General features: G+C 51.0%; 1 protein-coding gene and 1 long non-coding RNA gene across 4 annotated transcripts; one reads left to right on the plus strand and one right to left on the minus strand.

Moving 5' to 3' along the window:
• Nucleotides 1-8,077: 8,077 nt before the first annotated feature.
• Nucleotides 8,078-19,585, minus strand: Rhod (ras homolog family member D). The gene is made up of 5 exons (XM_038335726.2): nt 19,371-19,585; nt 12,316-12,403; nt 11,601-11,710; nt 9,056-9,190; nt 8,078-8,669 (listed from the first exon to the last, which is right to left on the minus strand). The coding sequence occupies exons 1-5, from the start codon at nt 19,500-19,502 to the stop codon at nt 8,502-8,504; spliced, it is 633 nt and encodes a 210-aa protein (XP_038191654.1). The 5' UTR covers nt 19,503-19,585; the 3' UTR covers nt 8,078-8,501.
• Nucleotides 18,624-20,774, plus strand: LOC119818414. Of its 3 annotated transcripts, XR_005286111.1 has the most exons (3): nt 18,624-18,930; nt 19,272-19,356; nt 20,014-20,774. It is a non-coding gene; the product is annotated as an uncharacterized LOC119818414 (long non-coding RNA). The 3 variants fall into 3 exon arrangements; XR_005286110.1 differs by lacking the exon at nt 18,624-18,930 and having other exon boundaries at nt 19,092-19,356; XR_005286112.1 differs by lacking the exons at nt 18,624-18,930; nt 19,272-19,356 and adding an exon at nt 19,697-19,748.
• The last annotated feature ends 1,657 nt before the right edge of the window (nt 20,775-22,431 follow it).

Genomic DNA, 22,431 nt, shown 5'->3' on the forward strand with positions numbered 1-22,431 from the left:
CACATTAATAGAAATGGGTTAATCAGCCAGGCGGCGGTGGCGCACGCCTTTAATCCCAGCACTCGGGAGGCAGAGGCAGGCGGATCTCTGTGAGTTCGAGACCAGCCTGGTCTACAAGAGCTAGTTCCAGGACAGGCTCCAAAGCTACAGAGAAACCCTGTCTTGAAAAACCAAAAAAAAAAAAAAAAAAAAAAAAAAAGAAAGAAATGGGTTAATCAAGATGTGAGAGTTAGCAAGTAAGAGGCTAGAGCTAATTGGGCAAGCAGTGTTTAAATGAATACAGTTTCTGTGTAATTGTTTCAGGTGTAAAACTAGCCGGGCGGGAGCCGGGCAGGAACACAGCCCGCCACTCCCTTCTACAAGCCTGGTCTACAGAGTGAGTTCTAGAACAGCCAGGGCTATTACTCCTTCCCCCTGCTAAAAGGTACTGTTCTAGCCTACAATTAGAAATAAGGGAACTTATAATTAAGAGATATAGATAAGGAAACTGAGAGAACCTGAGTAACTGCTTATCAAGACCTAGAGTCAAGCATGGCTACAAACATCTGTAATCCCTGTGCTGAGGAGGCTGAAGCAGGAGGATCTTCACCATTCAGGATCAACCTGAGCTACACACAGTGAGACTGTATCTCTAAAAAAAATAGAGGGGCTAGAGAGATGAGTCAGCGGGTAAGAGCATTTTCTGTGCAATGTCTCTCATACACCTGTGACCCCAGCTCCAGGAGGGGACAGAGGACTTGCTGGCTTCCCATCTAGCTGAGAAAAAATGCAAGTCCCAGATTTAGGGAGAGGTGTTTCCTGAATGGAAGAGATGGGGAGTGATAGAGAAACCCTAACATCCTCTTCTGGCCTCAGGCATGCACCCCCAACATACGGGCACATACATAAGTAAATAAGTACATCTTTAAAAACATAGAAAAGCCCCAACAACAACAAAAACACAAGATAACACAAGATTACACAGCTAGTCAGCTGTACATCTAGGCCTTTTTAAAATTTTGTGTTTGTGTGTGTGTGGTTGCTACAATGTTCATATATCGATCAGAGGACAACTTGAGTCTATTCCTCCGTGTGGGTTCTGGAGATCTGGGATTCTGAGGTCATCAGCCTTAGTGGCTAGTGTCTTTACCATCTTTCTGACTCCTCCTTTTTCTTTGAAACCGGGTGCTACTATGTAGCTCCAGTTAGCATCCAGTTTGCTACATAGATAAGCAGACTAGGCGGGATTTGAACTTGCAGCTGTGCTCCTGTTCTTGGCTCTCAGGTACTAAGATTATAGTCCTCTGTTACCATGCTTTGCTCCAGAGCCAGGATTTGAAGCTAGGAAAATCCCTTTCTTTTACCTATCTAATCTTTTCCTCCTCAGGAGCATCTAACTGGGGGAGGGGGTGACACCCTCACCCCCACACTCCCAGCTTAGAGGTGCGTAATAGGCTGCTCCTGTTTTAGGTCTCCCTGTTCTCTGGTCTGGTCACAGGGTGCTTTGGCTCCCTGGGCCTTGGCTTCAGAATGCCTTCCTGGGGCTGTGAGCGCTCATCTTGGGACATGAATAGAGGCCAGAGTGTAAGGAGGGTGGCATAATCCGCAGTTATGCAGTTACGACTCCCAGCCTGTGCAGGGAGCTTTATGACTCAGTGTTGGCTCCACCCTCTGCCCCAGAGAATGCCAGGGAGTCGTCTGTCCTGGAGATCAGCAGACAACCCCAAGGCTGGACTGAGGGACTGTGTTTGGGCAGTGTCTTCCCAGGTTGGGTCCCTCTGTCAGGCCCCACTTACCCCACTGGTTGTAGGGAACTAACTGAAGTGCTGGGTGGGGGTGGGGAGTAAGAGGGCTGTTGGGGGGCAAGCAGGGCTTCCATGATTCTGTAGCACATCCCTCCTGAGCTTTCACACATGGGATGCCTGTGTGTGGCTGGAAACGCAGAATGCAGACCCGGTGGGGCCATGTCCCCACACTGAGGTCATGGGGTATTTTATTTTGGTGTTTCTGGCCTCAGGGAGAGGCCACACTTACCATCCCCACCCTTCTCACAGTCCACTGTCATACGTGGCTTACCAGAAGCCACCAAGCTTTGACTTGTGGTGACTTGTCCCTTGTGTCTGGATGGTTGCCTGACTTGTCTCCTGGCATCTTCCTCCACCCTGCCAGACACTCCGCCTTGTCCTACTGCCAGAGCTGTCATTTTAGAGAATCCAGGATGGGAAGAAAGGCCCAGAATCCTTTTGCAAGGGGTTTGCAGAGATCAGATCAAGTTTTGGCCTGTGAATGTGTGCTCAGAGAGGAGGGATTAAGAGGCAGGATGATGATTTCTTGGAGAAGATGGTATCTAAATTGGACCCTAAAGATTTGGCGATTGAGGGAACTTAGGACCACACTACCTTGGTACTTCATGACAAGGAGAATGTGGGGATAGCCTGGTCAAAGGCTGAGAGGCCAGTGCCCTGTGGGTGTGGCCCTGTGTGTGCAACTGGAGTGGGTGTGGTCAGGTGCTTGTGGGACAAGGCCAGAAGGAAGTGGAGCCAGATCCAGGACAGCCCAAGGCACAGCTGGGGTCTTTGGTTCTTCTCTGGATGGGGAGGCTGTGCACATCTTTCTGCATTGTGGCTTCCTGTCTGGATTTTGTGCTTCTGGTAGCTTTGCCTCTTTGAGGAAGATGAGGCAAGTGAGAATCTGGAGGGTCTGGACTTGGCATGCCCCAGGCCAGGGGAGGCGAGGGCTGGAGGAATGTGGTTCCACCACATTCCTTTACTCTCACCCTTGTCCTACGGAGGCATTAGTGATGGCACAGCTGGGCATGGGCACAAGTAGGGCCTGGACAGATGGCTCAGCAGCACTTAGGAGCACTGAGTGCACTTCCAGAGGGCCCAGGTTTGATTCCCAGGGTCCATAGGACAACTCATAATTAATTACCTGTAACTCCGGTTTCAGGGATTCAGTGCCCTCTTCTGGCTGCTGTGAGCATCAGGCATGCACATGGTACACAGTCATACATGCATGCAAAACATCCCCACACATAGAAATAATAATAAACTTTTTTAAATCTTAAAAACCAACCAACTGAGACTGGAGAGATGGCTCAGAGGTTAAGAGCACTGGCTGCTCTTCCAGAGGACCTGAGTTCAATTCCCGGCAACCACATGGCAACTCACAACTGTCTGTAACTCGAGGGATCAGGTACCCTTGAGCAGACATGCACGCAGGCAAACCATCAATGCACATAAAAATAAATAAATCATAAGGGGGAAAAAAGCAACAAAAAAACAAGAACAGCAATAAAAAACTGGGTAGGTGATGCACCCATGCTTTCTTTTCCCAACACTTTCAAGGTATAATAAGGAGGGCCAGAAGTTCTAGGTCATCCTAAACTACATAAGTGGTTTGGAATCAGCCCAGAATACATAAGACACTGTCATAAAACAAAACAACCCCCCCAAAAGCTCAAGAGTTGGGGCTTGTAGTTACTGGTGGAGTGCTAGATAGCACACTAAAAGCCAGGAAAGCGAACACTGGGTGATAGTGGACATTTGCAGTCCCAGTAGTTGGCTACAGAAACAGAAGGAGAAGAAGTTCAAAGTAGCTGGAGAGGTGACTCAGCAAGTAAAAGCAGTGGTTGGTTGGGTAGTGGTGGCACATGTCTTTAATCTAGTCTTGGGAGGCAGAGACAGGTGGATCTCTGTGAGTTCAAGGCCAGCCTGGTCTTCAGAGCAAGTTCTAGGACAGGCTCCAAAGCCACAGAGAAACCCTGTCTCATCCTCCTCCCCACCCCCACCTCCCCCCCAAAATAGCACTGGCTGCTCTTCCAGAAGTTCTCAGCACCCACAAGGCAGCTCACAACTATCTGTAACTCCAGTTCTCAGAAATCTGATACCAGGCTAGCCTTAAACTCACAGAGATCTGCCTGTCTCTGGCTCCCTAAGTGCTGGGAATGGCGTACACCACCATCGTCCGGCTCTGGAACTCTCTTTGTAGACCAGGCTGGCTTTGAACTCACAGAGATTTGCTTGCCTTTGTCTCCCCAGTGGTGTGCTGGAATTAAAGGTTTGTGCCACCACAGCCTAGCTTGAGAGTTGAATATAGAACTCAGGCATGCTATTTTCTAGGTTCCTATTTCCTGTTTTGCTCCTGTCTCAGACTTTCCAAACTGGCTCAGTCTGGACCCAATCACCTGCTCTTTCCAACTCGTCTTCAAAGCTGCTGTGATGGCAGTGGTGAGCAGCAGGAGGGAGGAGGCCCGTTGACAAAAGGCAGTCCTGGGATTTTTCTCCCTAAACTGAGCTCCTTAGAGTCTAGACACATTAGTATAGAGAGGGCCCAGAGTTGGGGTTCAGGGCAGACTGCTGAGGGCCAGGGCCTAGGAATGGAGCTTGCAGGTCTGATGCAAGTATATTGGACAATCCTGAGCTTAATCCTGGCCCAACTCTGCCCCTCATCTGTGAGCTGGGTGCAGTATGGGTTCTCTGTTATCTACCCAGGAACTTTATATGGGGTATATCATAGAAAATGACTGTATATGCTGTCTGGCACATGCTAAGGCCTTAAGTAAATATGAATTCAATTTTGGTTTTTTACAACTGATTCTGCAAGAAAGTGCTCTCCAAACAGCACTGAGATGCCTGCAAGGGCTGAGGGGACCTGAGGTCCAGCTGGGATGAGGTTTGAGGCCCTTACTGTCCACTTCTCTGACCCGTTTACATGTTTGGTTTGAATGAGTGATTCTCATGCTTGAAGTCCTTATCTGAACCAACGGTGAAACAGTAGCCAGAGCAACACCAGTCAGTTTTCTGTCCAGGTGCTCTGGCTGAAATCCGAGTTTCTTCTGTTGTAATTTGAATAAAGTCAAAGCTTTCAGTAAGCCCCGTTGACTAAATCCAAGCACGTATTTCTTAACCTTGCTGAGCCCTGAGCTGGAACAGACCCGGAACTTCACATCATGTCATGAACCTGAACCTTGGTTTGATGCATGTGATACTCAGTGAGAACAAGCCACCCCCATCCAGTTCAGCAGCTCCACTCAAAAGACCCCAGCTCGGGTGACAGGGCTGAGCCACAGCTGGTGAGTAGTCTTGGGCTCATGTGGAAAAGTCCACTGGGTGACGGGCTCCACTTTGGGTTTTGCTTTGTTTTGTTTTGAGACAGGGTTTCTCTGTGTGACAGCCCTGACTGTCCCGAAACTAGTTCTGTAGACCAGGCTGGCTTTGAACTCACAGAGGTTTGCCTGCCTCTGCCTCCTGAATGCTGGAATTAAAGGTGTGCGCCTGGCTCCACTTTGGGTTTTCAGCTTGGTCTTCAGGGCTGGGAATATAGCTCAATGGTAGAGCGATGCCTCATGTGTGAAGACAAAAGTCCAGGTCTGAGCACCACACACGGACTCCTCCTCCAAAGCCCAGCGTGTCACTGTGACCATGAGCATGTGCCATCATCACGCCTGACGGAATTTAGTTGCAATAGAAGGGCTCTTGCTTTACAGTGGGATGAGCTGACACCGCTCTCCAGAACAGACACACAAGCAAGAGAGAATCATTTCCACCAAACTGACCTCTGACCTCCACACCTTTGCCATGGCAATATGTGTGCCCATATACACACGTACTTCATATACACACGTACTTCCACACAATGCTAACAGTTATCTTGATTAGCATATACAGAATAAAAAATAGAAACAAAAAAGATTGGGATTGGAGAGACGGCTCCGGGTTAAGAGCACTGGCTTCTCCCCGAGGACCGCAGTTTGCTTCCCAGCTCCCACGGGTGTGCAGCTCATCACACTCTGGAACATCAGCTCTGCCATCTGCTGCCTTCCGTGGGCATCAGATATACCATATAGGCAAAACACTCACACATATAGTAAAAATAATTAAAATTTAAAGCCAGGAAGTCTACAGAGTGGGTTCCAGAACAGTCAGAGCTACACAGAGAAACCCTGTCCCTCTGACCTGCTGAGAGCCTGCTGGGAGCTCAAAAAAACAAACAAATTGCAATTTAAAAAGAAAATTAAATAAAACCCAATTATCTTAGAAAGAAAGAATAGATGTGATCATATTTAAATTGGTAGACTTTGGGACCCAGTGAGATGGCTCAGCAGAAGAAGGCACCTGCTACCGAGCCTGACAACCTGAGTGGATCTCAGGGACCCACGTCGTGAGAGAACTGTCCCTCAAGGGTTACCTTTTCACTTCCACAGGTGCGGCGTGGCGCGCAGCCCAGCCCCCACAAATAAATACATGAGAAAATAAGTATAAATTGGTAGTCTTTGAATAAAGCAGGTGGCACTCAGGATGTGTGGGCTTTGTGGTTTCCTGACAAATTCTGCCTTGAGTCAGCAATCCAGAAACCCTGCCTAAGCTTCCAGCCCACAGCCCTGCAAATCCAAACTCTGGATGTCAACCCTGACTCATTTGCCTGGCACCCATCAGCCTTGCCAGCCCAGACCCCACAGCCACACCAGCATGAGCAGGCTCCCTAAAGCATACCGTGTGTGTGTGTGTGTGTGTGTGTGTGTGTGTGAAGTGCATACGTGCACACATGCTCTACAGTACACATGTAGCAGTCAGAGGACAACTTTTGGGAGGCAGTCTCCCTTGTTTCTGAGCTTCCCTATATACCCCTGCTAGTGAGCTTTGAACTTGCAAGGGATTCGGGACTTTCTTGTGTATGCCTCCCATCTTGACATAAGAGTGCTGCCATACACACTCACATATGCAACTTACATTTTTTATTATTTATATTGTTATTATGGATTTAGGGTTTCCCTGTGTAGCCCTGGCTGTCATGTAACTAGCTTTGTACACCAGGCTAGTCTTGAACTCAGAGATCTACCTGCCTCTGCCTCCCAAGTGCTGGGATTAAAGGGGTGAGCCACCACTGCCCAGCTTGATTTTATATTTTATGTTTGTTTATATTTTGCCTACTCGTTTGTGCCTGGTGCCTACAGAAGCCAGAAGACAGCATTGAGTTCCCTGGAACTGAAATTACAGGTGGTTGTGAGTGCTGGAAACCAAACCTAGGTCCTTTGGAAGAGAAGCCAGTACTTTTTGCTTGCTTGCTTCATTCGCTTGTTTCTTATTTATTTTGAAGCCAGTGCTCTTGAGCCATCTCTCCAGTTTCTAGCCTTTTTTGAAGCAGGGTTTCTCTATGTAACAGCCCTAGCTGTCCTAGAACTTGCTCTGTAGACCAGGCTGTTCTTGAACTCGCAGAGATCTCCTGCCTCTGCCTCCTAAATGCTGGGATTGAAGGCGTGCGCCACCACCACTCAGCTCTAAAAAGTTTCACAGAACGTTTCAATTTTACTTGGGCTTATACTAAGGCTTCGTGTGGCAGTCAGAGGACAGCTTGCAGGAGTCGGTTCTCTCCTTCTATCACAGGGTCCCAAGGAGCTCAGGTCAGTCTCGGTGAGCCATTTCACCAACCCCGAATTTGGCTTTTTTTATATGGGTTCTGCAGATTGAATTTAGACTTACATGGTTGGTACTTGTAAAACACCACGGTGTTTCTCCACACCACAATGAGCAAACCCCAACAGGCTTTCTCTGTGTAGCCCTGGCTGTCCTGGAGCTCACTCTGTAGACCAGGCTGGTTTCAAACTCAGAGATCCTCCTGCCTCAGCCTCCCAGGGAGTAAAGATGTGTGCCATCACTGCCCAGCTGTGAGCAAATTCTTTAAAGGAACTGTGTGTCTTTGTGTTTCTGGAGAAGCCTAATATACTAGCTAAATAAGATTGTGCATCTTCAGAGCCAGTTAACTGCTAAGCTCTCTGCATGTGTTAGTCCTCGAGATACTCTCTCTCTCTCTCTCTCTCTCTCTCTCTGCATGTGTTAGTCCTCGAGACTCTCTTTTTTTTTTTTTTTTTTTTCGAGGCAGGGATTAAAGGCCTGCGCCACCACCGCCCTGCTTGGGGTAATTTCTGATTGGCCATTTTACAGATGAGGTTTTGGCCTAGAACTTTCCCAAGGTGTTAGAAGTGATAAAGTCAGGCTGGGATTCCTAGCAGTCCCACCCTAGGATCTAGGTGGGTGGGCTCTTCCCTACCTAGTATAGTATATGTAAAGATACTCTGAAGCAAGAGTCAGGACACAAATAACAAGTGATATCATTTTAATTGTTACACTTATCAACGGGATGAATGAGATGACCAGGGAAGATGCAGGATAGGGTGTTGGCCCTGGCCGGATGTCCCAAGAACCCCTAGGTCCTCTAGGTACAGCTCAGAGAATAGCCACAAGGTGGCGCCAGACCAGACTCCACAGACCCCACTCAACATGCAAGTCCAGGATTGGGCACAGGGAGTCTATTAATGGTTCCAGAGCTAAGGGTCTGGGAACATTCTTTCTCGGTTCAGGATTCTTAGGTCCGGGAGCCAGGCCTCTCTGGAGTCCATCTGTGGAGGTATGGTTCTACCGGCTCAGCCTGCGGACTAGGTCCAGCCCAGTCAACAGAGCGGGTCAGCTCCTGGGTCTTTCTCCAGCCGCGGGACTTGGGAGGCAAGGTGGGTTCCAAACTAGTCAGGAGATCAGGCAAAATCTCTGGGTAATCCGCCGCCAGAAGTTACGACTCGGACTGCTGAGCGCCACATTAACCGCTTCCTGGAAGACGGCTTCCACGTTGTCATGGAGCCGAGCTGAACACTCAAGGTAGGTCACTGCTCCCACAGACCTTGCCATATCGTGGCCCTGCCAGGGAAAAATAGGAGCTACTATGAGTTGTGGGTACAGGGTGGAACTCACGTCTGGTCTCCTTGCAGCCCTTCTGGCCATCCGGGAGTCTAGAGGACAACAGTGGGAAGTGGGGCTTTTCTAGAACACCCGTAGTGAACAACTAACCTGTGTGTTGCAGAGAAGGTTAAAAACATGGACGTCAGGGGCCCCATTTGTGCTATATGTATCTATTCGCCCTTCTCCTGACAGAAGCTTCTAGAAAGTGTTCTGCTTTCTGCTTCCAAGTGCCAGCTGTTCCTGACATCCCCCAAGACCTCCGAGTGTGCTACACACCTGGCACAGTGGAGCAGTATCTTGAGTTCCCTCCCCCAAGTCCTCTGGCCCAAGGGCTAGCTTCCTACCCTGTGGTAGGTCACGGGCTCCAACCCATTCTTCCTCAGCTTGTTCACCAGCACCTTGTCCTTGCGCAGATCTGTCTTGCAGCCCACAACGATGATGGGCACTCCCTTGCAGAAGTGCGTCACCTCGGGGTACCACTGCATGGGGAGGGGAGAGTTACAAGTGAGCCACTCTCCATCCACCAAGTCTGTCCGGTGGCCTCATGAACCCAACTGTAGGAACCTAGACACCAGGATCAGCTCCTTTAGAGCAGTCTACACTAGATCCAGATCCAGGACCCACCCTTCTGGCTCTCCTGGTTCATCCCCTTCTGCCCTCCTCTCCCACTGGCCTATGGTCTCCTCTCCCCTAGCTGCTCTGGCTCCCTGGGTGACCTCCTCAGGTCCTTTGGATGTACCCTACCTAACTGGCCAGCTCCATACTCCCTGCAGGGGACCCACAGATTCCAGTTACCACAGTCCTGTGACTCCTCCCTCTCATCCTGGGGAAGTAGTGACTCAGTTTTCTGCTTGCTGTGGTCCAGTGTCTCTCCCATCCATCAGCAAATCCTGGAGTCTACCCACTGTGCCACTGTACCACAGGCACCACTATCCTTTCCTGTCCTCATGCCCGTAACAAGGCCTGGTCCAGGGATGTGCTCAGCACTAGCTCCGAAGAAAAGCATTGAGCGTCTGCCTAGGCTCCAGCCCTTGACTTCTCACTTTAATAGAAAGTGACTGAATCCAAGAATGACAGTATCTTGACTCTGTATGGTTGCCATGAAGGTAAATAAACAGTGCCCATTACATAGCCAGTCTTTTTCTTTTCTTTTCTTTTTTTTTTTCCTTTTTTCCCCCGAGACAGGGTTTCTCTGTGAAACAGTCCTGGCTGTCTGAAACTCGCTCTGTAGACCAGGCTGGCCTTGAACTCACAGAAATCCACCTGCCTCTGCCTCTGTGCTGGGATTAAAGGCGTGCAAATTCTTAATAAATGTTGTTGCTGCCTTTGCTAATGCTGTCACTGCCCAGTGTATTGCTTCTGTGGAGGTCTTGGTAAGCAGTGGCTGAGGGGCTGTGCCACAGCTGGGCAGAGGAAAACAAAATACTGCCTCTTTGACCTTTGATGGGAGCCATGAGAACCCCTCTTGATCCTGGGCATCATGAGAGGCTGCTGACTATCAGCAGCGGACATGGAGTGGAGTGCCGACAGCTGCTAGAACTGGACTTTATAGTTCACGAGACCTCCAGCAGGCCCAGGCTCGGGAGGCAGCCTGAGTCGCCCAGCATTCTCAGCAGAGTCAGAAGGAAAAGACCCAGTGTCTGGGCTGCACTAAGGGCAGGCAGGGAGCCACTGGAGTGAGTCGGAGGACTGGCCCTGCTACCACATTTCTATGTGACTCCAGGCAAGTTGCTGCCCTGTTCTGAACCTCACATTATCTATGGATATATCAAACCCAGCAGACTCATCAAGGGCCTGCCAAGCCTTTTTTTTTTTTTATTTTTGTTTTTAGTCAGGATTTCACTATGAACTACAAGAACTCACTATGTAAATGAGGCTGGCCTCAAACTCCTAGAGATTCGCCTGCCTCTGTTTCCTGGGTGCTGGAATTAAGGACATGAACCACCATGCCTGGCAATTGAAAATTTCTTGTTCTTTATGTGTGTGTGGATGCTTTGTCTGCATAACACATGCATGCTGTGCCTGTGTAGGCCAGAAGAGGGCATTAGATCCTCTGGAATAGGGTTTCTCTGTGTAGCTCTGGCTGTTCTAGAACTCACTCTGTAGACTAGGCTGGCCTCGAACTCACAGAGATCCACCTGACTCTGCCTCTTGAGTGCTGGGATTAGAGGCATGTGCCATCACTGCCCAGCTTTTTTGTTTGTTTGTTTGTTTTTGAAGCAGAATCTCACTGTGTGTTCCCAAATGGTCTGGAACTCACTATGTAAATCAGACTGGCCTCAAACTCAGAGATCCACCTGCCTCTACCTCCCGAGTGTTGGGATTAAAGGCATGAGCCACCACTGCCCAGCTCAGTATGCCCTCTTTTTTTTAAAATATTTATTTATTTATTATGTATACAATATTCTGTCTGTATGTATGTCTGCAGGTCAGAAGAGGGCACCAAACCCCATTATATTTTTTTTTCTACCTTGGGCGGGTCCCTTTTGAAAGGCCACAAACCCCATTATAGATGGTTGTAAGCTACCATGTGGATGCTGGGAATTGAACTCAGGACCTTTGGAAGAGCAGGCAATGCTCTTAACCTCTGAGCCATCTCCAGCCCCTGCCCTCTTTTGTTTTTTCCTGGTTTTTAAAGACAGCTCTAGCTGCCCTGGAACTAGCTCTTTAGACCAGGCTGGCCTCGACCTCACAGAGATCCGCCTGCTTCTGCTGCCTGAGTGCTGGGATTAAAGGCGTGCACCACCACTGCCCAGCTCAGTATGCCATCTTCACCAATGAGTCATCTGTCTAGCCCCAGGTCTGCCAAGCTTTGACAGCTGACAGAGCAAAGGGCGATGGGCAGTGGCCTGGGTGTTGAAGTGACACATCCCTCACCCCATCACCTACCCTGTTGGAGACATTGTCAAAGCTGTTTGGACTGGTCACATCGAAGCAGAGGAGCAAGACATTGGCATCGGGGTAGAACAAGGGTCGGAGGCGGTCATAGTCATCTTGCCCTAGGCAAAGGAGAGGAGTCACTCTCTAGTTCTCCTGCCTGCTCTCAGCATCTTCCCAACATCAGGGAGGGAACTTAGCAGACCAGGGATTTTAGGGGGTGGAGTCAAGTTTTGTACGTCATGTGGATGTCCCCTGGTGGTGGCTTTTACTTGGCTTGCCTGGGAGATGTGGCAGCCTTGGCCTGGAGACGCCATCACTGGAAGACCCTATTCAAGTGAGTGAGCCTGAGGCAGAGGCCAGGCTTAGGAATCCACTTTGCCCTTGCTTGTGCAGTGAGAGCGGGGACAGATGTGACCCCAACAGAGAGGTCTTAGCAGGTGGACTATCAGGGGCTGCTGGGTCTCCTTGACTTTAGTTAACCAACCCATGTATGGGCAAGGCCAGGAGTAGGAGGGCACAGACCAAGATTAGGGGGTCTGAGAGAAGCTAAATTCAGGGTACAAAGCTTGGGAGCCAGGACCAGCCTATCTCTTGAAGCTGCCTTGGGTTGGAGAAGTGGGCACATACAGGTGGAGGGTTCAGGTTCCCGGGGCCCCTCCTGATGCCAGTGCCTATTCACTGGGGCTCCCCTTCTCTTTCCTGCCCCCTAGAGCCCCCCACCTACCTGCTGTGTCCCAGATTTGGAGGTGCACAGGTTTACCCTGCATTTGCAGAGTGACATTATAGCGCTCAAACACTGTGGGGCTGTAGCTCTGAAGAAGAAAGAAGACAGTTAGGAAGCTTTTGAGGGATTTGGGGCAAAGCAGACCTCCGGGAATGTGTAACCCCCTCATTGTGCTTGTTTCTGAGAAGGTTCCCAGCGTTACAGTGACCAGCCTTTGGGAAAGGTTTAGAGCCGGGTGCCAGGAAGGTCCCCATCTTCCCTGGCCTTGTTTTCCTTGATTATAAACGGAAAGATGATGTCCTTGTGGTAGGGGTAGAATATTGCCACAAGGAGTCAGTGAAATGGTCCAGGCAGAGTGCTCGGTCTGGTGCAAAACAAGACCCCACACATGCTGGCTACTGGTATTACCTTTGTCCCGTGCCCACTTCTGAGCTTTCGTGTGTGCGCACACCTCTTTCTGGGAAGATATTAACATATACCTGCTTCTTCCCTTGCGCACCCATATGTTCATCCAGCAAACATTCGCACTTTGTCCAAGCCTAGTTCTGGGCACCAAGGAGCCTAGACTAACTAAAGAGGACTTGGTCTGGCTTGCAGAGCTCATTCTCTCTGTTATCTGGGGTCTACTTTGATAGGCTCTCATAAAACCCAGGCTGGTTTTGAACTTCTGATTCTTCTGCTCACAGCCCCTGTTTCAGGATCAAAGGTATGCAACATTCTACCACCCCTTGACTTGGGGTCTTCTTAGCTTAGACTATCCCAAACTCATGGCAATTCTCTTGCCTCAGCCTCTTGAGTACTGGGATTACAAGCAAGCACCACCAAGTTTACTCTTTCTTCCTGCTGCCTGCGGGTCCTGATGTAGAACTCTCAGCTACTTCTCCAGCATGACGTCTGTGCTGCCATGCTCCCTGCCATGCAGATAATGCGCTAAACCTCTGGCACTGCAAGCAAGCCCCAGTTAAATGCTTTCTTTGGTAAGAGTTGTCTTGGCCATGGTGTCTCTTCACAGCAAAAAAAACCACAGTGACTAGGGAGGCTCCTTTTACAATTTTAATTTATTCATTCATTCATTTTGAGACGGTCTCTCTACATATCTCTGGAACTCGCTATGTAAACCCACCTGCTTCTGCCTCTCAAGTGCTGGAATTCACATGACCGGTTCCTTCTTTATTTTAAAAAAGGTTTTATGTGTGTGAGTGTTTTGCCTACGTGAATGAATGTGCACATGTGTGCCACATGCCCATGAGGTCAGAAGAAAGCAGAAGGCCCCGGAACTAGAGTTACTCAAGGATGTGAGGCACCATGTGGTTTGGAGTCTTCGGCAAGAGCATCAGGTCCCGCACCATCTCTCTAGCCCCCTTTTTGAGCTTTCCAGACATGGTCCCATTGTGTGACCCTAACTACAGGCCTGGAACTTGCCATGTAGACCAGGTTGGCCTTGAACTCACAGGGATTAAAGGTGAGCACCATGACGCCTGCCTCCTCCCCCCGCCCCCATTTTGGTTCTTTTTGAGATGGGGTCTTGCTGTGTAGCCCAGTTTCACTTAGAACCTAATGAGCCTCTGGTTTTCCTCCTGAATGCCAGAGTTGGAGACATATATCACCATGTGAGGCTCCTCTCAATCTCTTAGAATCCTGACAGAGTCCTTTCACACACTCTGTCTCAGCCTGCCTTTCCTGATGCCCCCCCCCCCCCCCCGAAGTGTCCTCTCTTGAATGGGTTGCCCAGGGCACAGTGTCTGTGCTGGCTGGTCTTCTGTCACTTGACATACAAACTAGAGTTATCTGAGAAGAGGGAGCCTCAACTGAGCAAATCCTCCATAAGACCCAGCCGTCAGGCATTTATCTCCTTTCCTTTCTCTCCACTCCCTGCCTCCCACACAGGGGCTCACTGTGTAGCCTTGGCTGTCCTTGAACTCATTCTATAGACCAGGCTGGCTTTGGACTCAGAGTTTGCCTGACTCTGCCTCCCAAGTGCTGGGATCAAGGAGGTACTCCACCACTGTCCTGCAAGAGCAATATGGACTCTTAACCACTAAGCCATCTCTAGTCCTGTTATTATTTTTCTAGGACAGAGTCTAACTTTGTAGTTCAGGCTAGCCTGATGGGATTACAGGTGTGCACTGCTGTGCTCAGCACAACTCTTGGTGTGTGTATGTAGGGAGTATTGGGATTTTGTGGGGGGTTTGTTTTTTGAGGTAGGATCTTCTGTAGTCTTTAGGGTACTCTAGACTCACTGTGTACCTGAAATGATCTTGAACTCCTTATTTTCCCATGTCTACTTTAATCCCAGCACTCAGAGGCAGAGGTAAGCAAATCTCTGTGAGTTCGAGGTCAGCCTGGTCTCTACAGCCAGGGCTACATAGAGAAGTCTTGTCTGGAAAAAACAAACAAGGGAAGGGGAGGGGTGCTGCTTACTGACTTGCTTCCCATGGCTTGTGTGCACCACTATGCCTGGCTCCCCATGGCTCCTGCCTCCGGGTTCCTGCCCTGATTGAGTTTCTGTCCTGACTTCCTTTAATGATGAACAGTGATGTGGAAGTATAAGCTAAACCCTTTCCTTCTAGACTTGTTTTTTGGCCATGGTGTTTTGTTGCCATAGAAACCCTGACTAAGACAGTCCCCTACCCCAACCCAGGCCTGTCCCCTGCAGACTGGCTGGCCTCCTTGATTCAGAAGGCACTGGGGCTCCCCTTCTCTTTCCTGCCCCTCCCAAAGTCCCACAACTACTTGCCTTGTCTCAGATTTGGAGTGCACCCTCTCTACAATGGTTGAAAAGTGGACTTGACAGGTCTGATAGCTAGATGAAAAGCTAGGGGCCTGAGCCACAAGTAATGGAGCATGCCAAACTGCTATGTCTGGAGCCTTTGGCTATGAGTAGCCCTGGACCTCCTGGTCTTGTTACTGTTTTAGTATTTGAACCAGGGTCTCACATAGCCTAGGAACACCTTGAACTTATAATCCTCTCGCTTTCACCTCCTGAATTCTGCAAACATAGACAGGCAGGCACCACACCTGGTTTATGTGATTGATGGTGGGGACTGAATCTAGGACTTCATTTATGCCAGGTGGGCACACTACCAACTGAGCTCTATCCCTAGCCCCTCTTTGCTTGATTTTAATTACATGTATTTATTGGGGGAGGAGCACACATGCCAGAGTACCCATGAGAGGTCAGGGGACAGGAATCTGTGATCTCCTACTATGTGGGTGCTGGGGATGGAACTCAGGTTGTCAGAGTTGGTGAGCCATCCCCCCCTCCTCCCCGCCCCCTCCCGCTCTCCTCCCCTTACCCCCCCCCCCACGCTCAGACAGGTTCTCACTGTGTAGCCCAGGATGGCCTGGAACTTACTGCAGTTTTTCTACCTCGGCCTCTTGAGTGCTAGGGTGACAGGCATGAGCCACCATTCCATGTTTAACTTCCTGTAAGGACCCCTTAGGCTTCTATCACTTGGCCAGGGCTGGCTAGTAGGGTCACAATGTGGAGATCCCTAGTCTCTTCCTTTCCCATGTCGGGCAGGGTCTTTACCTGCCTATGACTCAGTAGGACTTCATGCCTGTCTGTCTTATGGCCAGATTGCCTGCCTGTCCTCTGAGTCAGGCCTTGGTCAGCTGGGAGGGGCAGTCACAGTGATGGGTCAGTATGTTCTCCAGGGCACCTGGGAGGCCATGCAGTAGAGGGCAAATGGAGAAGTCAGCATGGACAGTCTGCCACCTCCTATAGCAATAGAAGTGGACAGGGACAGACAAGGGCCCAAGCTGCCTTCCCATCCCTGTTTACAGGCTTAGGCCCTCTTCCCTTCAGCACTTTTCCTGTTGGAGGGGAAGAGAGCGAGGACAGCACTGACTTTGAGATCAGATGAGTTTGGTTTAGGACCCAGCTCTGACAACCACCAGCCGTGTGTGGTCTTGGGTCTGCACCATCACTGGTGAGGAGAAACAGTGTCACCTTGGGATGCAAAGGGAAGGCCTGGTCCAGCATGGGTGGTCACTGCTCACCTGGTTGGCAGTATCTATACCAGTCCTACCCATCCCTCTCGCTGTACCCTTCCCATCCCCAACTGCAGCCTCTGGCCTCTGCCCCAGAGCAAGAACCTGTCACCGTGGCACTACTGACCTCTGATCTGAGACTGTGATGTGGTCACCCACATACCAGCTGAGGGGCTCTCTTGATCTGAGCGTCAGGATGACCCCACAGGCCAGTGCTTCACAAAGTGTGAAGATGGCCCCAGCCCACTACTCCCTAAGGCTCTTTTCTTGGACTCCGACGACAACCTCCGTAGTCCTCAAGAGGTTCTGAGGAAAGTGACTTGCCTAGGGTCATGCACTGGGGGGGGGGGGGCAGGCAGAAGCAGAGCAGGGGCTGTCGGTCTTCATGGACTACACCAGTCAGCCACCTTCCTCTTCTGAGCTCACCAGTTCTTGCTCCTGACATCAGACAGACAGCTGAAAAGGGCTGTGTCATCTTCGCCACTGAAAAGTGTCACCGCCCCACCCTTTACTTGGGAATGTTACTTTATCTATACCATTTGTGGTGTTCTTTGACCCCCCCCCCCCCAGGCATAAGTGCCTAATCTTATCTGTTCAGTTTTGCTCAGCCAGAGACCCAAGGTCTGGCCCAAGCTGACCCAGGACAGAGGTGACTCAGCCCCAGGCTTGCCCTCCTGGGGTTCACAGACAGATGACTATCACAGAACAAGAACAGGGTTCCCCAGGTGGAACCTATTGAGACTGGAAAAGTGTGAGAAGGACTTACAACTTGGCTAGTTCTGCACACCGGGTGTTCTCTCCTACCTCCTGGCTACTAGGAATGTTTGCTTTCTCGGTGCCAGCTGAGGCTTTCTGGAGATTGATGCCTCTTCCTACCCCATAAACTCTATTTTGCCCCTTCTGCCTTAAACTTGGGCTACAGCCAACGAGAGTCACAGAGGCCGCTCCACATTTCCAGCGTGTTCTCTTCTCTACCCTTGGCTGCAAGCGGAAAGCCTGAAAGATGGACCCTAAGCCTCCAGGCTGCTGGCGCCCTGACTGTTAGGGCTGCCTGAGGCAGAAGCGGCTGAAGCTGGGCCAAGAGACAGCAGTGATGGCTTCAGAGGTCACGGAGTGCCCTGGGGAGGGCAAGGCAACCTGAGCTCCACATCAGAGCTACCGCCATGGTCCCCTCAAAAGGCACGCCCATAATCACAGCACTTGGGAGGTGGAGGCAGGTGAATCTCTGAGTTTGAGGCCAGCCTGGTCTACAGATAGAGTTCCAGGATGGCTGGGGTTACATACACAGAGAAACCCTGTCTCAGAAAAACAAAACAAAATAAAAAACAATTTATAGTGCTGGGATTCCAGGTAAGTGGTGTTGCACACCTGTAATCCCAGCACTATGGCAGCAGAGGCAGGAGGATCACTGATTTGAGGTGAACCTAGGCTACCTGTGGAGACTGTCTCAAAAACAAAACAAAACTAACTTGATGTAACTAAAACTAATTAACTAAAAAGAGCCCTCTCTCAGGTCAGGGACCTCCCAGACAAAGGGAGAATAAGAACAAATGGTACACACACACACACACACACACACACACACACACACACACGCCTACTCTGCTCTTTTGTCACTCCAATGTGTCCTATAAAACATACATAGTTCATGGGCTTTAAGGTGTTTCCATATGAAATTAGCATGGTCCCTGCAATCAGCGTCCATCTGGAATGTCTGATCCAGGACAATGATGCTGAGCCCTCTCTCTTTAGGTGCCCTCCTCTGATCCCCCGGCTGTCACAACGGCCAGGTTTCCACGGGCAGCACCTAGAGACCTGGAAACTATCTCCTCAGCTTAAAAAAAAGTTGTGTAATTGGTCAAAGGATGTGATGTCAGCTTTTCAATCCACAAAACCAAAGGCTCATAGCTGGGTATGGTGGCACAGACAAGTAATCCCAGCAACCCTCAGGGCAAGAGACTGGAGGCCCCAAGGCCTACACAGTGGCATCCTGTTTCAAGAATAAAACAGAAACCACGAAGGCCCCAAAACATAAAAACCAACAGCTCACTGGTGTAGAGTGCCAAGCAAGCCCTGCTGACACCTTTGCCAGGGCAGCTTCTCGGACTCCTGCATTAGACTGCCCAGCTCTGCACAGTCCCAGAGGCTGGAAGGACACAGGGACAGGAAAGGAAACGGACATGCTGCTGGCAGACTCATGGAGGCACAGAAAGTGGGCTCAGTCACTGTCACTGTCCTGGTCACTGGACCTGCCGAGCTGCTTGGACAGCCAATGAGCTTGTCCCAAGGGCGAGCCCAGAGAGCCAAGCCTTACCCCCGTACCGCGCTGCGTTGTCGATCAGCCTGCTGCCTCACCTTCCCAACTCCCTTCCTTCCCATGATGCTGCTCTGAAAACTGAGGCTTAGAGTCAAAGCAAGTCAGCAGGCGAACAGGGCTCTTCAGAGAAAGGTCTAGGTTTCCTATCTTCCTCTCTACGGGGAAACGCAGGATCTGCACCACAGTGGCCAGAGAGAGAAGAGTTGTGTCTCCCAAGGGACATCATTTATCAACTTTCTTGAGTCCTTGCATGCAGACTTGGAGCTGAGCTCCTCACCTCTATCCACTCACTCGTCTGAACTCAGGTAGGGACTGCTAGTCCTACCAGGCAGTTAACGAAACAGGCACAGAGAGGGTAAGGGACTTGCCTAAAGGCACACAGCTGTAAGAGGCAAAGGCTTGGTTTGGCTGCTGCCAGTCTGGCTCCAAAGTCCTCACTCTCTCTTAGCCAAGTTGTGACACCAACTGCTCTCCTAGGATTTGCTATTTCCCCAGGTGGCCTAATTCAGTCCCTGGGACACCCCTCCCCCTAAGTGCCATTAGTCTCACTTCGCCCCTACAGGCTAAATCTGAAAAACTCTGCCTTCGACCCCAGGCTCTCTTGGGACATCTCCCTCTTTCTCTCCCCCACCCCACACACACTCAGGAGACTGGAGCTGGGTACTTCGAGGCAGCTCTTGGCAGACCCGCACATTGGCGCGTTCCAGCGCGGGGACAGCGCAAGGCCAAGGGTGAGGGCACTCACCTCTGGAAAGTTCCCGGCGGCGAAGACCATCATCAGCGACGTCTTCCCGCAGCCCCCGTCGCCCACCAGGACTACTTTGACCGAGCGCCGGTTTAGCGGCGCCTCCTCCCCCGCGGCCTGGGCCGCCTTCATCCCGAGCGGGCGAGCGGGCGGACAGCCGTGCGCGGAGCGGCGGGTGGTGCGCGGCGGGCTGGCTGCGGCGGGCGCGGGGCTGGCCCGGCGGGACAGGAATGTGGAAGGGGCGGGGCGGCGGGAGGAAGTGGGAGCGGGGAGGCCCGGGCAGGAGGCGGCCCGGGGGGCGGGGGACACCCAGCTCAGGTGAGAGGCTCTGACCAGGATGGGGGCGCGGCAGCCGACCAGGCTTGGAGCGCTCGCGGGGTACGGTCCCCAGGCGTCCTAGCTGGCCGTTCATGAAACACTTTTGGAGCACCTACTGTGGGGCGCAGTGCCTCCAGAGGGCACCCGGGGCTCCTGGGAGAAAAAAATAAGTAGACAGGCAGTTGGAGAGGGGTTGGGGACAGGGAGGGAAGACGCATCTGGGCTGGCCCATCTGCCTGTGAGGGAGGTGGTCTTTTATGAGTGAATGAAATGAACGAATCTGAGTTTCTGTGCTTGGGAACCTAACAATCCAGACCTCCTTCAGATGCAGGTCAGATGAGAAGGGAATGGCCCGGACATGCCCTTGTGGGTCCCTGCAGGACCTCTTCAGCCAGCACCAGGAATCTTCAATGAAGGTAGGGATCTAGGGAAACTACGGGAACGGTCCATCTGTAGCTCTCATAGCAGGCTCTGGCATATGGCTGATGCTATGAGTGGTTCTTAGTATAATACTTACGTTAAATTTTTATTTTTGTGTGTATGGGTTTTTATCTGAGTGTATGTCTGTGCATCACGTACATGCTTGGTGACCTCTGCCCTCCGAAGTCTTGGAACTGGAGTGACAGACAATAAGGAGCCACTACGTGGGTGAACCTGAGTTCTCTGGAATAACAGCCAATGCTCTTAACCTCTGGGCCATCTCTCCAGCTCCTTGGTATAATATTTAATCAACACAGATGGTCCTTCGTTTCCAAGAGTCTGGGGCCCCTGCGCTGTTCAAGTCAAAACACTTTCTGTGAGAAGCCCAGACTGGGAGCCGGGCAGGCCACCATCAATGTAAGATCTGCCTGAGGCAGAGAGACCAGAGAGAGAAAAAGGGACTCCTCACTTGGAATAAACGCGGAGGACATTTTCACGGGAGAGGCAGTCTTGAAGAAAAAGTAACAGGTGTTTCAAAGACAACACAAAGAGGCTGGCGTAAGGTGGCCCCGCCCCCTTCCCAGCTACGGGCTAGAGGGCGGGGCTTGGCTGAGGAGTTGGAGGCGCCTTTGGGATTTCAGGAATAAATCCAATGTTGAACTGAAACTGTCCTCTAAATCCCGCATTCTTCTTTGTGGACATCTTCTTTAGTGGGCATAAGTAGGCTGGGAATGTAGCTTTTCTGCTAGAATGTTTAACTAGCATGCACGAAAGCCCGAGTTCCACCCCACTATCACATAAACTGAACTTGGAGGTGCATGCTTGTAATTCCAGTACTAGTGAGGTGAAGGCAGGAGGATCGGAAATTCAGTCAATGTCAGCTTGGCCATACAGAAAGTTTAAGACCAGCCTGGGCTAGATGTTCTGTCTACAAGAAGGGGGAGGGGGTCTCTGTCTTCTCAGACCTTGGACTGGGTGTTTACGTGGAAGTTAAATGGAACAAAGTCGGAAGTCTTTGGGAGTTACCTCCCACCCCACACTGGTTATGATGTCATCCCCATGGTATTCAAAGTCAGGTGAAAAGATCTGTCAGACCTATATGATCCTCATTGTGTCCCAAGGAGGCAGTTTCCAGTTCCCCTCAGGGCGGCGGCGGCTGCCAGGTCAGCTGCATAGAGGGAACCTCCCCAGGACAGCTCTGCCCCTTCCCTGAAACTGCCACAGGGCTGGGTAGGACTTGGTATGAGGCTGGGTATGTAGCTGAGCAGGACGCCCAATCTAAGGAGTGGTGAGGAGGGGCCCTGTGTCCCGTCCCCATCCCAGTTCCTGTCCCTGTCCCTGTCCCGTCGTGCCCCCCCCTCGTCCCGTCCAGTCCCATCCCCACTCCAGTCAGATGTCAGCCTAGTCATCCCTGCCTGCTGTCACCAGTCCTGGGAGGCAGGTGGAGCCAGAGCAAGGGTGGAGAAAGTTGAAAGTCAGGCAGAGGAGGTTGACCTTGGTTGATATAGGGATAATCACTGTAATGACACCCTTGACGGTCACTCTTTAAAGTTTCTCTACCTTCTGGTAACAGCACCCACTGATGGGTGGGAGCTGCAGTGCAGGGACTGTCCACCAGGAGGCAGGAATTGCTAACTCCATTTTACAGAGGAGGAAACTGAGGCCTAGAGAGGGTAACTTCTTGTTTAAGCTCCAATGATAGTTAAGAGGCCAATGGCACGTGGACCCGGATAAGACTCTTCAGCTGGTCCCAAATCTTACTTCTTGTCCTTTACTGCTCTCAGCTCTCACACTATGAGGCAGGCTTGGGGGATGGTCCTACTTCTTGTTTGCAGACTTGAGGACTGAACCCCAGGGGGAGGGCGCTGCTTAGATTAGGCCATTAAGACCAGAGTCAGGACTTCTTCCCCGTGTCCAGCCCAGCCTCATCAACAGTCTCTGCTCAGGTTCCTGCGAGAGGCATGTCAGTCAGTCACTGACCCATAGCCATCTGCCCTGGTGATCGGGAGTTTTCCCAAATCTGACATTACTGGACTCTGGACTTTACTGTTTTCCTGAAGTTTATTTTTGGAGTGGGGAGGTGGCCTAGGCCACATAGTCGGCCTCATCAGGGTGCTGTTTGCTGTTTTTCTGTTTACTGTAGCTGCTGCTGACTTCCGGCCTGTGGGTGACTCAACCCCTCCAGGCCCCATCAATCCCAAGCCCAGAATTCTTTATGAGCCCTGTGTAGCATGTGACTGCCCTGCAGACCTCAGCACCAAGGAGGGGGTGGGGCCAGCATCCGTCTGGAATGTTGTTCTTAGTGATGCAGGGCTCCAGCAGA

This window comes from Arvicola amphibius, chromosome 1 (genome assembly GCF_903992535.2).
Source record: "Arvicola amphibius chromosome 1, mArvAmp1.2, whole genome shotgun sequence".
In the NCBI taxonomy this organism is placed as follows: Eukaryota; Metazoa; Chordata; class Mammalia; order Rodentia; family Cricetidae; genus Arvicola; species Arvicola amphibius.

What these genes read in the sequence shown, in the direction of transcription:
- Rhod (XM_038335726.2), bottom strand. Translation starts at nt 19,502, where the DNA reads ATGAAGGCGGCCCAGGCCGCGGGGGAGGAGGCGCCGCTAAACCGGCGC. An exon ending in CCGCCGGGAACTTTCCAGAG is followed by an intron (nt 12,404 to 19,370) that starts GTGAGTGCCCTC and finishes TTTCTTCTTCAG; the next exon opens with AGCTACAGCCCCACAGTGTT. An exon ending in AGCCCGTGACCTACCACAGG is followed by an intron (nt 8,670 to 9,055) that starts GTAGGAAGCTAG and finishes TTTCCCTGGCAG; the next exon opens with GGCCACGATATGGCAAGGTC.